This window comes from Sorex fumeus, unplaced genomic scaffold (genome assembly GCF_029834395.1).
Source record: "Sorex fumeus unplaced genomic scaffold, SorFum_2.1 ptg000029l, whole genome shotgun sequence".
In the NCBI taxonomy this organism is placed as follows: domain Eukaryota; kingdom Metazoa; phylum Chordata; class Mammalia; order Eulipotyphla; family Soricidae; genus Sorex; species Sorex fumeus.
The window spans coordinates 11,059,432-11,073,123 of NW_026606086.1; the positions used below are offsets into that span (position 1 = coordinate 11,059,432).

At 37.8% G+C, this 13,692-nt stretch overlaps 1 protein-coding gene across 1 annotated transcript in view; it reads left to right on the forward strand.

The window, feature by feature from the left end:
* UNC13C (unc-13 homolog C) overlaps positions 1-13,692 on the forward strand; it is a 626,361-nt gene that overhangs the window by 409,475 nt on the left and 203,194 nt on the right. The window contains exon 18 of the mRNA XM_056115400.1: positions 10,226-10,311. Coding sequence (XP_055971375.1) covers positions 10,226-10,311 — 86 coding nt within the window. The remainder of the gene's footprint in view (positions 1-10,225; positions 10,312-13,692) is intronic.

The window sequence follows — 13,692 nt, forward strand, 5'->3', positions numbered from 1 at the left end:
TGACTGAAATCTAGCACAGATTTCTGTTTAATATCTTGTTTTTAGAATCAATAATATCTAAATTATAATGTCCTATATGTTTTATTTGTCATTTCAATTTCATTGTTTACAGTGGCAAGTACTTATTGTGTGCTCATTCTGTGCTGGTGACTGTACAGGGTATTTACATGTAAAGCTCATTTAAACCTCACAACAGTCCCTGAAGAACTCTCAGATTTATAGAATGATCACTCTCATTTGATCGGTGAGGAAGTTGAGTTTTAAAGATATTAGTCACTACACCATGAGGATAGGCATGGTGGAGAATTAGCACAGGGCAAAGCGATAGCACAGTAGGTAGGGCATTTGCCATGCACGCGGTTGACCCGGGTTCGATTCCTCTGTCCTTCACAGAGAGTCCAGTAAGCTTCCAAGAGTAACCCACTCACACGGCAGAGCCTGGAAAGCTCCCATGTCATATTTGATAGTAACAAGTCTCACAATGAAGACATTACTGGTGCCCACTCGAGCAAATCGATGAACAACGGGAGGACAATGCCACAGTGCTACCACTATGTGGTAGTTAAGTGGAATAGAAAAAAAATATCTATTCTCTAGATTATGTTGAGGTTTAACCACTTCAGTGTGCTTTTTGGTTTGTTCAGTGGAAATTGCCAGAATTGTGTCAAACTCAGCACAAAATTCTGTCAAAAAGGCCATAGCAAGTAAGCAGAGGATACAAACTTTGTTACCAGTCCAGAAGATATGCTGTGTGGTGGGAAAAAAATTACTCTGCATTTCGAATCATTATTTAGTGGAAAGATTATGTATTTGCAAATCTTCAAAATATAACTTTGAAAAGTATAAAAATATCCTGATGGGACTATGATTTGAACTTTATAATTTATTAAGTTCATTTTTTTTTGTTTTGTATGAGGCTGTCCAGTTTTGTCCAGCACCACTTGTTGAAGAGGTGTTCCTTGCTCCATCTCATATTTCTTGCTTCTTTAACAAAGATTATGTGATCATATATTAGAGTGTTGTATCGGTATATTCAACTCCTCTCCATTGATCTGTGGGTCTGTCTTTATTGGCGGTATGTGTGTATGTGGCTGGGGGGGGGAGGGGCGGGGAGGGAGTTAGAATGATTGTGCAGTAAGTAGAGCATTTATCTTGCATGCAGTTGACTTGGGTTCTATTTCCTGCAAGGCATATCATCCCCTAAGCCTCACCAAGAGTAATCCCTGAATGCAATAACAGGAGTAAGTCCTGAGTACCAACTGGTGTACCAAACCCCATCAATTGTTTTGTTTTTAAGTCACACCAAGAAGGATTCAAGGCTTGATACTAGCTCTGCTCTCACGGATTATTCTTAGCGGGTTGGAGAGACTATATGAGGTACCGAAGATCGAATCCTGCTCAGTCACATGCTAGACAAGCACCCTAGTACTGCACCATCTCTCTGGCCTTAAACTATAATAAATGGAATAATTTTATGAAAGACTGCTTTTCTATAAAATAAGATATTACCAAGAAGCAGGTTTTGATTTTGAAGCTAATAATTTAAAATGTATTTTTTTTCTTTTTGGATCACACCCAGCAATGCACAGGAGTTACTCCTGGTTTTGCACTCAGGAAGTACTTGTGGCTGTGCTCAGGGGACCATATTGGATGCTGGGAATCGAACCCGGGTCAGCCACGTGCAAAGCAAACACCCTACCCACTGTACTATTGCTCCATCCCCCCAAATGTAAATATTTTAAAGCAAAATTAATACCAAAAATGATAAAGTAACACATGTCTTAATCTCTAGTTTTCCTGAGTCTAGAATGTGTTTTGAAACTTACCTTTTTACTCTACTCAGTATAAAAATAATACTATTTACTGTCTCTTCATAAAAGAGATTGTGGACTTTGAGGGGGGAAAAAAAACAACGCTAAATTCCTAACCACAAGTTTCTTATTTATAATATTAGAACAGTAATAACACTATTGGTATTTGTGTGTAATAAATTAATGTTATTCTTTTTTTAAAAAAGGTTAGGTCCCAGAGTGATCATATATTGGGTAGGGAATTTATCTTGCAGGCAGCCCACCTGGGTTCTATCCCCAGAATCCTTTATGACCCCACAAGTACCACAAGAGGTAATTTCTGGGAACAAAGTCAGGATTAACCCCTGAGGCTTGCTGGGTTTGCCCACAAAGCACAAAAAACTTACAGATATAGTAAATTTACCATTGATTTTATTTCAAACATTTTTTTAAATGAAGTTTTACAGGACTATATGAAGTACAAAAGAAAAACCCTGATTTACATGTTGTGTTTTTGTGAAGAAAATGTTTTAAAAAATCAAAATAAGACTGTTGTCTCATTCAAACCTTATTCATTCTCAGTACTTGGCTGTGTACCTTCTCAGCCAATACTTTCTGCACCCGTGCATAGAAAATTTATTTAATAGTGCTAATTTTGTGTTGTGTGTCAATTATAAAATATGGAGTCATCTTATGGATACTAATTGTTTTATTCACTTAATATTGCCCAAGACACATCATTTCATGACAGTACATGCAAATATACCTTATTCTTTTTCATTGTTTCAAATTATTCTGTTCTTTCATATAATACCAGGGATATTCAGCTCACAGATTTGACTTTATGAGAAAGGTAGAAATAAGTAGGCACTAGAATGTCAGAACCAGCTGAGTATAGAATCTTTAGATGACTTTTAGAAATCAGGACCAAATAAACAATGAATTTCATCCATTTTAGAAATCGCTTCCAGTATAAAAACTTTAATCAGTATATAATTTCACTTTTAGCAACATTATAATTTCACTATTTTAGCTGGATTTTTCTTAAAATTGTAGAAGCCGGAAGCACCTTCTCCCTCTGCTTATTACTCTTTTGATCTGTTTTACATCACCTATTTCTTTCATTAGTCATTTACAGTTCTCATCTATTTTCTACAGATTTATAAGTTCCATCATATTAATAGCAATATACTTTTAACTACACGCACATATGTATTGTGTTGTATATATTTTCCTAGTGTTTTCTTTTTATTTTAAATGGTAGAGTAGTTTTGTTTTAGGTTTCGCCAGATTTTGGATTTAACAATAGTGGTGACAGTACTCAAAAATTTTCAAGAATTGAAATGAAATTTGTGACATTACTTTTGTCTCACAAAGTCCTATAGTTTATTTTACTATTCCTTGATTATCTGATTGAGGCTTTAAGATTTAGAAACTATTTCAGATATCATTTTGAAAGTCATTCCTTAAGTAATTACAGCCATTGCTAGCGTTCGCTTTCTTCCTCTTCTCCTAAAAGTCATGATCCTGTTTTCAATGAACAGTTGACTATACTCGATTTTTCTGTGAATGATTACAGCACATTCATCTGCGTCATATACACTTATCTCTACTATGCTCCACAGTTTTCTCTTACTGCCACTGTATAGCCTGTTCAATTCTAACCTATGGTTCTTGGACTCATATCTAGAAGAAATCAGCCTTTGGCTTTTTTGTTGTTCTTTTAGTCGTTGCTGCCAATGGTAGCTTTTTTTAGGGCTGGAGCGATAGCACAGCGGTAGGGCGTTCGCCTTACAAGCAGCCAACATGGCTGACCCGAGTTCGATTTCTCCACCCCTCTCGGAGAGCCCGGCAAGCTACCAAGAGTATCTCGCCCGCACGGCAGAGCCTGGCAAGCTCCCCGTGACGTATTCGATATGCCAAACACAGTAACAGCAAAGTCTCCAATGGAGACGTTACTGGGCCCGCTCGAGCAAATCGACGATCAACGGGAGGGCCTTTACCTTTACCTTTTACCTTTTTAGTCGTTGCTATTTCAGTGACTTCTTCAGTGTCAGAAAATTGTATACTATTAATTTTCATTTCCTATTTATTTATTTCCTATATATTCCACTTTCCCGTGATGCTCTTGTTCTGTTTCCTTTGAATATCACTACTGTCACCATAACTTAAGTATTGCACTGTAGCACTGTCCTCCTGTTGTTCATCGATTTGTTCGAGTGGGCACCATTAACGTCTCCATCGTGAGACTTGTTGTTGCTCTTTTTGGAATATCGAATACACCACTGGGGAGCTTGCCAGGCTCTGCCATGGGGGCTGGAGGGGCAGACGAATGGAACCCTGGTCAGCCGCGTTCAAGGCAAATGGCCTACCCACTGTGCTATCGTTCCAGCCCCCGCTTAAGTATTTTTTAAAAAATACTTTCCTTTCATTGCTATTGCCACATAACAGAAGCTCCAAATGCCTAATTGCCAAAATTGTTCATGTTGCTCTTCTTCACTTCTGAAGAGGCTGCAAAGAGTTATTCTTCATTAAAGATAAGCTGCTGTATGAGCTCTTGAGAACCTTTGAGTAACAGTCATTTTCTAAAAACTTTGATCTATAAAAAATAATCTGCTCCCTATGACCATCCTCATTTTATTGCTTTGTAGTTTTCTTTCTGGGGCTTATCATAACTTTTATGTTATAGTATAATTTTTTCTCAATATCCTAACCTGTGAACTTGAAAAAAAGCAGGGACTATGTCTGTTTCATTTAACAATATGTAATTCCAGCTCAAAGCTGAAATATCACAGACCTGTTTTGATCTACTTTACGCTTTTTGTCTGCTATTGAGATTTGTTTATTTATGTGGATTTTGTAGTTTTCTGTGATTTTAGTTTGGGGTTATATTTTGTGGTTTTAGAACACACCCAGCTGTGCTCAGAATTTGATTCTAGCTCTGTGTTTGGGAATCACTCCGATAATATTCAGTCAATCATATGTGATTCCAGAGATCAATCCAGGATTGGTGGCCTGCAATGGAATTGCACGATTGCATTGGCCCTATTTCCTTACTTTTTACTCAAATTTTCTTTGTTCATTAAGATATCATAGTTTATAGTAGCTTGTACAATTATTAATTTTTAATATATTGATTCTTGTTATCCTTATATGATGACTATTTTATGTATAGAGTTTACAGAAAATTTACAAATTATTAGAATTTTAAAATAAAAAAATAAATTTGATTGAAATCTTATGTGTCCATTTGCCTTTCTTTATTCCTTGCCTGAACACAGCTATTGGAATGAATTTAATAATTTTTTTCCTCACGGATTTTTATATACTTATAACCATGTGTTTATCTACTAGAAATGTCTGTCAAGTAAATGCCAACTCTCTCCCCTATAGGGAATACCTAACTTGAGCAGAAGTATTGTGAGACTAAATAGAAAACTAGCTGAAATACTGAGGAGGGGAGAAAGAACAGGGTCAAAATTAAAAATCAACAACTGAAATATCATGGATCCTTATCCATGCAGTTTCTGCGGTTGATAAAGTGCCATTTCTTCTAAGTAAACATGAATAAAACATTTAATGAGCTTTACCCCTAATTGCAGTAAGAGCATCTCTTCAAACCTTAGAGCATTACTGTCAGGAGAAAAAATAAATCGTTTCTAGGAAATATTAATATCAAGAAGAGATCTGCTATACTTCCTATACCAGGCCCTAATGTCCTTATCTCATATATTGAGGCATATGTTAATGCAGGAAGAACAGTGGAATTGGAGAGATGTGCCCAGAGCCAGAGATTCTTCGTTCCCTTAGCTATTTCTTCAACGCTCTTGAAGGCATTCCAAGCTGCTCTCTTCCTCCTGCGCAACTCAGGAGCCAGGTCATTCGTCATGTTGACTTCTCGACCTAGGTACACATAACTGTTGCATTCGGAGATGTTCATCCCGTTGAGAGCAAATGGACCATCATGAATGAGACTGTTTCTCATAAACATCTTTGTGAGATTCAGCTGTGGTCCGACCTTTCCACACTTACGGTCAAAGTCGACCAGCATTTGTGCCGCTTAGCTGATGTTTGGCGTTATTAGAAAGATGCCATCAGCGAAGCGGAGGTGGTATAGTTCCCAACCATCTATCTTCACTCCCATTCCTTCCCATTCCAGTCGTCGCATGTCATTCTCGAGGGTAGCACTGAAGAGTTTCAGTGAAATGGTATCACCCTGCCAAACCCCTCTCTTGACGTCAATGATCACCTCCCTGTAGAATGGTGAGATCCTTGTAGTGAATTGCAATACAGCTCATGGAGGATCCTGATGTATTGAGTTTGAACGCCCTGTTTGGCAAGGGCTTGATGACTGCTTTCGTCTCAACAGAATCAAAAGCCTTCTTTAAATCAATGAACTTTAGGCAGAGCGGCATCTTAAACTCTCAAGAAACCTCAGTGAGCTTGGTTATCATGTGGATATGGTTGATCCTGCTGAATCCTTTTCAGAAACCAGCTTGCTCGCATGGTTGTCCTTCATCTACTGTTCTGCCAATCCTATTCAAGATGACTCGAGTGAATAGCTTGTAGAAGACAGACAACAGGCATATTGTGCAATACTGCCAATGTCGTGGATGTCTCCCTTCTTGTATAGTAGTATGGTCCCGCTGTTTTTCCACTGGGACAGAACCTTGCATTCAGACAGGTAGTGTGTGAAGAGCCGAGCCAGTGTATTGATGAGTACTGGTAGCAGATTCTTCAGGTATTCGGGTCTGACCTTGTCTGGGCTGGCGTCTGTTCACTACCTCCACTTTCCAGCCACCGCCACTCTCCAGGACGCTTTCCGGACACTCAGGTCAAGAGTCACTCATGAGTGAAGCTTCACAGAAACAGGGAAGCGGAACTCTGTGACCTTGGACTCCAGGCTCAACAGATCCGGGAACAGAGATCATCTGCCTGCTCCCAGCAGCCCAGCAGAAATCCATTACCTCTACTACCTCCACCACTCAGTCACCTCCAATCTCCAGGATGCTTTCCAGACGTCACGGCAGCTTTGCAGCTGCGCAACACATCATAAACCACTAAATACAAGATTACCACACCATATTTGATGGGGTTCAAATATGGTTTGAACCATGGGAACACCTGCAAGTACAATTAGAGGCCACCCTAAAAGCCTCTATCCCTCTTGGAGAGGCGGACAAGCCATCGAGAGTGTCCCGCCCACACGGCAAAACATGGCAAGCTATGCGTGGTGTATTCGATATGCCAAAACCAGTAAATGCAATGGGTTTTATTCCCCTGACCCTGAAAGAGCTGCCAATATGGTAGCATTAAGAGGGATGAGGAAGGAGAGGCTGATAAAATATCAGGGCTGAACTAGGCTGCCAAAACGAAGAAGGACAAAAATGACTGTACTTTCTGTACTTTCAATGCACGTACACTGTCATGGGATGCATCCATCGAGGACCTGATGGTGCAAGAATGAAAGATCAAGTACGACATTATTGACATTATTGGTCTGACCTAGATGAGAAGGCATCAATCACATCATGCCATCGACACTGGAGAAGAACTGTTCCTCGGAACATGGAGACAAAACAGTTGTCGATGGTGTCTGTGTCCTTGTTAACACAAACTTGGCCATAAACATTGATTCATTTGAATGTCTAACAACCCAAATTAGACGATTACACTTGAATAGATGTGGCTCACTGCCGGCAGTTTCTATCTTTGTTGTCTATGCACCAACATCCAATTATGATGATGGAGAAATTGAGAAGTTCTACATGGAGCTGGAGAAGTTCTTTAAGAAGACCACACCTTTTACAAGATCATTGTTGGTGATTTTAATGCCAAGATAGGCTCGAGAAGATCAGTCAAAGAACTCCACATCAGGACCCATGGCCTAGAATGGAACGAACAGGGAGAGTCTGTCTGAGTTTATCATTAGATCAAGACCATCCATGGTAACTCACAATTCCAGAAGGACAACTCTAAACGTTGGACATGGGAATCTCCTGGTGGACGGTTCCACAAAGGAATTGACCACATCATATTCAATCAACGGTCTTGCCTGACCAATGTCACTGCTGTCCCAAAATTCCAAATGGGGTCGGATCACTGTCTGCTTCATGCATAATTCTACTTCACAGAGTGGGGAGAAAGGTCTGCAAAGTTTAAGAAGAGAACTCCCAGAACGACCACAAACTGGGAGCTCTTTGGCACTATTGCAGCAACATGGGAAGATGCCATCATTGACGAGGAACACGATCGACTGGTTTAACACCTCTCTGATTGTGGGAAGAACACCCAGAGAGAGATAGCCACAAAATGATGCCTGTCTTTGAAAACTCTCGAGCTCATTCTCCAACGTGGCTTGTCGCAAGCTTCAGGCAACCACAAGCGAACATCCAAGCTCACAAAGCAGTGCAGAGAAGCAGTCAAGGAAGACCTCAAAGAGAGAAGAGCAGCAGTGCTGCCAGATGCTGCAGAAGCTGGGAAAAGCATTTGCAACGCCCGCCTGTCTCTCGCCAACTACAAGACGAAGATGACTGCCCTCCAACCTCCTGATGGATCTATCACATCTTTCAGAAGGGCAATGGAGAAGATTACCCTTAACTTCTACTCGGATCTCTTCTATAGCCATGTCCACCTGCCCACATGCCAAATTCCATGGAATGGATATGTCATTCCCAATGTTCTCCCTTAGGAAATCCAAAATGCCTTTTCATTGAATAGCATCCAAAAATGAACACATTTAAATCATTTGCTTAATGTTGTTTTTATATCTATGCTGAACTAATTTCATTCATATATTTCGTTCAAATATTTAGGTTGTATTATTTTTAAAAATATTCTGTTTTCTGGATTTATTCACTAATATAACTTCTGCATTTTCTTATTTTCTATAAACTTTGAAAATGGAATGTTTTAGATTCTTATATGACAACTAGGACAGAACATCTAATAAAACACACAACTGGATTTTGAGGAGAAAAATTTTGTGTAGTGTCAGTGATATTATTAATAGTTACATTGTGAGCGTCAGAGCCATAGTATAACAGGTAGGGCACTTACCTGTAGCTGTAGTCATGTAGCTGACCTGGGTTTGATCCCCGCCTCCCATATAGTCCCCTGAGCACTGGAGTAATCCATCAGTACAGAGCCAGGAGCAACTCCTGAGCATCTCCAGTTGTAGCCAAAAAGCACTGACCTGTCCTGTCCAGTCCTACCCTTCCGTTGTTCATCGATTTGCTCAAGTGGCCCCAGTAACATCATTGTGAAACTTGTTTTTACTGTGTTTGACATATCGAATACGTCATGGGTCCAAAAACAAACGAACAAAATTTATATTTAATTCGTATTTACTTAGGAACCTCTCAGTATCATTAAGGATTATTTTATTGTTTCATTAATTCAACCAAGTAGTATGACCAAATGTGAATTACTTCAAATTATCCATTATATATTTTCTTCTTAGTACATATTTTATGACTGCATATAAATATAATGTATTTTATAGAACAGGAAAAATTGAAGAAAATAACAGAATACACATTGTCTTGTTGACCTCCTATGACTGTTTACAATGTAATAAAAATTTATCTAGCCTTAGAATTGAACCTTGTGAAAAATAATGTTCTTGGTAAAACTGAAAAGGTTATTTATATACTAACAAAAACACATCCAAGTAACCTTAGGAGTTTCATCAAGCATCAGTACTATTACTTTGGAACTGAAATAATGAATTTTTTTAATTTGGTGGAGAGGCAAGTATGCCCAGTGCTACTCAGGGCTTATTTCAGTACTGCTGACAGTGCTCAGGGGATTATATCTGGTGTCCAGGACCAAACTAGCATCAGATAATGTGAGACAAGTACTTCCACCTATCTACCATCTCTCTGGCCACTGAGAAATTCAGAAATTCAGAAATTCAGTGGAGTCTTTGATTTCCACCATAACTTTTTAATCACAATACTCTGGTGTGTAACTTTGTTCCTTAGCACTATAGCACTGTCCACCAGTTGTTCATCTATTTGTTCAAGCGGGCACCAGTAACGTCTCCATTGTGAGACTTGTTACTGTTTTTGGCATATAGAATATGCCACAGGTAGCTTGCCAGTCTCTGCCATGCGGGCAAGATACTCTCAGTAGCTTGCCAGGCTCTCCAAGAGGGACAGAGGAATCAAACCCAGGTCAGCCACAACCTACCCACTGTTATATCACTCCAGCCTGCACTTTGTTCCTTACCTCAGAAAATTTATAAATAGATATAGCATAATGAATTTAATTACTTTATAAGGAATTATAGCATAATGAATTTATGCTGTAATGAATTACAGCATAAATGAATTTAATTACTTTAAAATACCTATTATGTATACAAGTAAAACAAGCATTATTTTATGCACATTTCTCTTTTTTCATATAATTATATATGCTTTTTGTTTTAGGTTTCCTCAAGAACTGAACATGGGAAAAATCAGTGCTGAAATTATGTGGACCCTTTTTGCTCAGGATATGAAATATGCTCTAGAAGGTAATTACATGCATTTATATTCATTGTACATTTTAGGTAATTTGAAAATCTGTGCTCATTTTGAATGAAGATACTTGATGTATCAAAATGCTGCTATAATGATTTGAGTTTTCAAATGATTTTCACTTAGTGTAAATATAAGATTACAGAGCATTTAAAATCACAAAAGAAGTTAATTCAACTTTAATCAAGTTGTGTAACTTGTAAGATCAGAGTGAGTATTTTAGCTACAGAATAGAAACAAGAATACTTTAAAGCAGTTTGTTTACCAAAGCAGATGAAATTATGGTGTGAGTGAATATTAAGTTGAATATTTGTCTTTGTAAATTGGAAATGAAATTTATGATTAGGCAGATAATATTTTGTGGAAGGTCAATGGAAAGGCTGTACAACAGAGTTGTATCAATTACTCACCAGCATGCAATGTAAATAGGGGAACTGTATAGGCCCTGTTTAACAATTTTACCAGTATTTGATTATCTTCATTATAGTTCCGGTTGGAAATAGACTCTAAACCTGTCCTTCAGAAGAATTTCCTGTCCTCAGAATAATTTTCTGTGCAATCATTGAATAAATACATACTGAATTCTGAAATGCTAAAGGTGCATCAATTCACTCAGTCTAACGAATGCATCAATCAACAAGACATGCTCTCTAATCTCAACAATACCATGGGGATAGTTACAAGTTAGCAAATGATAGAAAATTGGGTGGTAAGAGCTAATGGTTTTGAAGGTTATTGGTTTTGGAAGTTAATTTGTAGTAAATGGAGAAGTAGCACCTGCATCAGGGTTAGGACCACAGTATAAGAACTGCTTTCTTAGAGAAAATTCTCCTGAGAGAGTGTTATCTTGACAAATATGTAAAGTGTAATCATTATTACTATCACTATCACCCCGTTGTTCATCGATTTGCTCAAGCAGGCGCCAGTAACATCTTCATTTGTCCCTGTCACAAGCTAGTGTAGCCCGATTACATAATGGGGGCTCTTTCAGGGTCAGGGGAATGAGGACCATCATTGTTACTTTTTATGGCATATCAAGCATGCCACGGGTAGCTTGCCAGGCTCTGCCGTGTAGGTGGAATACTCTTGGTAGCTTGCCGGGCTCTCTGAGAGGGATGGAGGATTTTGGGGCAGCCTCTAGTCACCTTTACAGGTGTTCCCAGTCAGGAATATATACAAATGTAAAGTATAAATGGAAAATAATTCTGGAAATAAATAAGCAAGAAAGACACTAATATGTATTACCTATAATACTTGATTTACTGTTGAACTGTGGACCTAATACCTAGAAATGGAGCTATTTTTCTAATTCTTAAATTATATCAAAACCAGATATTTCTGTTATAGCTCATATTAGAGTGTGCTCAGTTCTTGACTTCAAGCAGTCATGAGACTGAAAACAAATGACCAGATACAAGATGGCTGGTTAAGCAGAAACTATTTGCAGAAAGGAAGGAAAGGACAGGAAATCTGGGGAATGGAGTGTCTTTAAGCAGGATCACCTGAGATGGTGATACTTCACATTTAATGTAGAAAATTTCTTTAGAGGTATTACTTTTCTGATAACTTCATACCAATTTCCCTCTTTAACTTATATTTCTATTACTCAGAGTGTGTATTTCTACTGTACTCATCTGTTTCAGCTCTTTTTCATTAATCAGCCCTACATTCTCTTCCTTTACCTTCAGATCTGTCTCCTACCAACCACAACTTTTGCATGTTTATTGTTTGAATAATATGTTTTTTTCTCAAACTCCAAGCTCATTCCTGCCAATAACTTTAATTCTTGTACTTCTCATTATTAGAAGTTTCATTATTAGAGCTCAGCTTTGCATTATTTTCTTAGATATAGTATCCCCAGGAATAACCTTGTTTTAATTCCCTATTTATTTAAAAAAAAGCTAGCAACTGATTATTACATTTACATGTTTGTGTATTTTAGTCATTCATTTGATAACATTTTTTCTGTCTTCTTCACTGCTTTGCAAGTGTTTTGTTCAACTTTTTACCAGTAGTTTTGTCACTTAGAATGATACCTTGAAATAGAACCTAACATACTGTTGAATAATTACTTTGCCAGGTCATCAGAAATCGATTAGTGAAAAAGACATTGGAGAAAATTTTATCTTCTAATCTTTTACTGTGTGATTTAGGGACGATTTCAAGAGATCAACATCTTTGTGTTTCATTGGGCTCACCTGTAAAGTGACTGTTTCTTCCTAGGTTGGAGAACTGGGAAATGGAAAGAATGTTCCAGATTGGAGCAGTTCCAGGTGGCACTGGTTGCCAGCATGCATTTTGTTGGGGTAGAACCTTTGCTTTTGCTTACTAGCAATATTTGTGTAACTGTTATAGCGATTATTTTATATTATCTTTACTTAATAAAAAAAATAAGTACTGGGCCAGAGAGCTACAGCACGTAAGGTGTTTGATTTGAATGCTCTGATTATAGTTAATCCCCATCATCCTGTGGAGTCCCACCAAGAGAGATGCCTGAGCTAAGAGGTTCCTACCCAAGCCCAAGTTCAGTCAGACGCAGCCCCTCAAAAAAAATTACTGATTTTAGATATCTAAATAGAGCATTCATGTTAAAAAACAAACCTGGAAAATTAGTACTTGAAGCAACAGTGAAAATATAGGTGTTATACATCAATAGCTTTGATCAGATACTGAAAATGTTTATACACACTATATAAATATATATACACACATATATGTAAGCGTATATATGTTTGCATATATATGATTACATATATATATGCAAGTTTGCATAATCATATGTATACAGTTTGGGCCACACTAGGCAATGCATCAGCATCACACTGTCAGGTCTTGGGAGACCATATAGGAGATGCTGGCGATCGAATCCAGATTGACTACGTGAAAGGCAAGCTCCCTACTCAATCAACTTATTGTTCCAGCCTCTGAAAACAGGTTAATAATTCTATCCAATAAAGAATGCTAAAATTTCTGAGTCTGTATCATAAAAAAAAGGACTGGGTCCTGGGTTGGAGCTCTGTGGTAGAGTTCATACCACCAGTGTGTGGGGGGAAAATTTAAAAAAGAAATAATAGTACAGAATAAAGAGTCGTCTTGTGATTCTCCTTAGCTATTCTTAGGCAAAAATTTCTTTGATATAAATATTCCATTTGACAAAGTTTTTGAGATTTTTGAGATTGAATTGAGAAAGAATTCACAATTTAATCATTTTTATGCTTTCATATTCATATACATTTTTCATTAAATCATAATCAATGTAATAAAACAATTGAGTTGCAGATTAAGGTCTATGTGTTTTCTTCATCCTGCCATGGGAGAAGGCTTTTTTTCGGTACAAAGATTGTACTTATCTTTGTATTCATTCTACATCAATATAG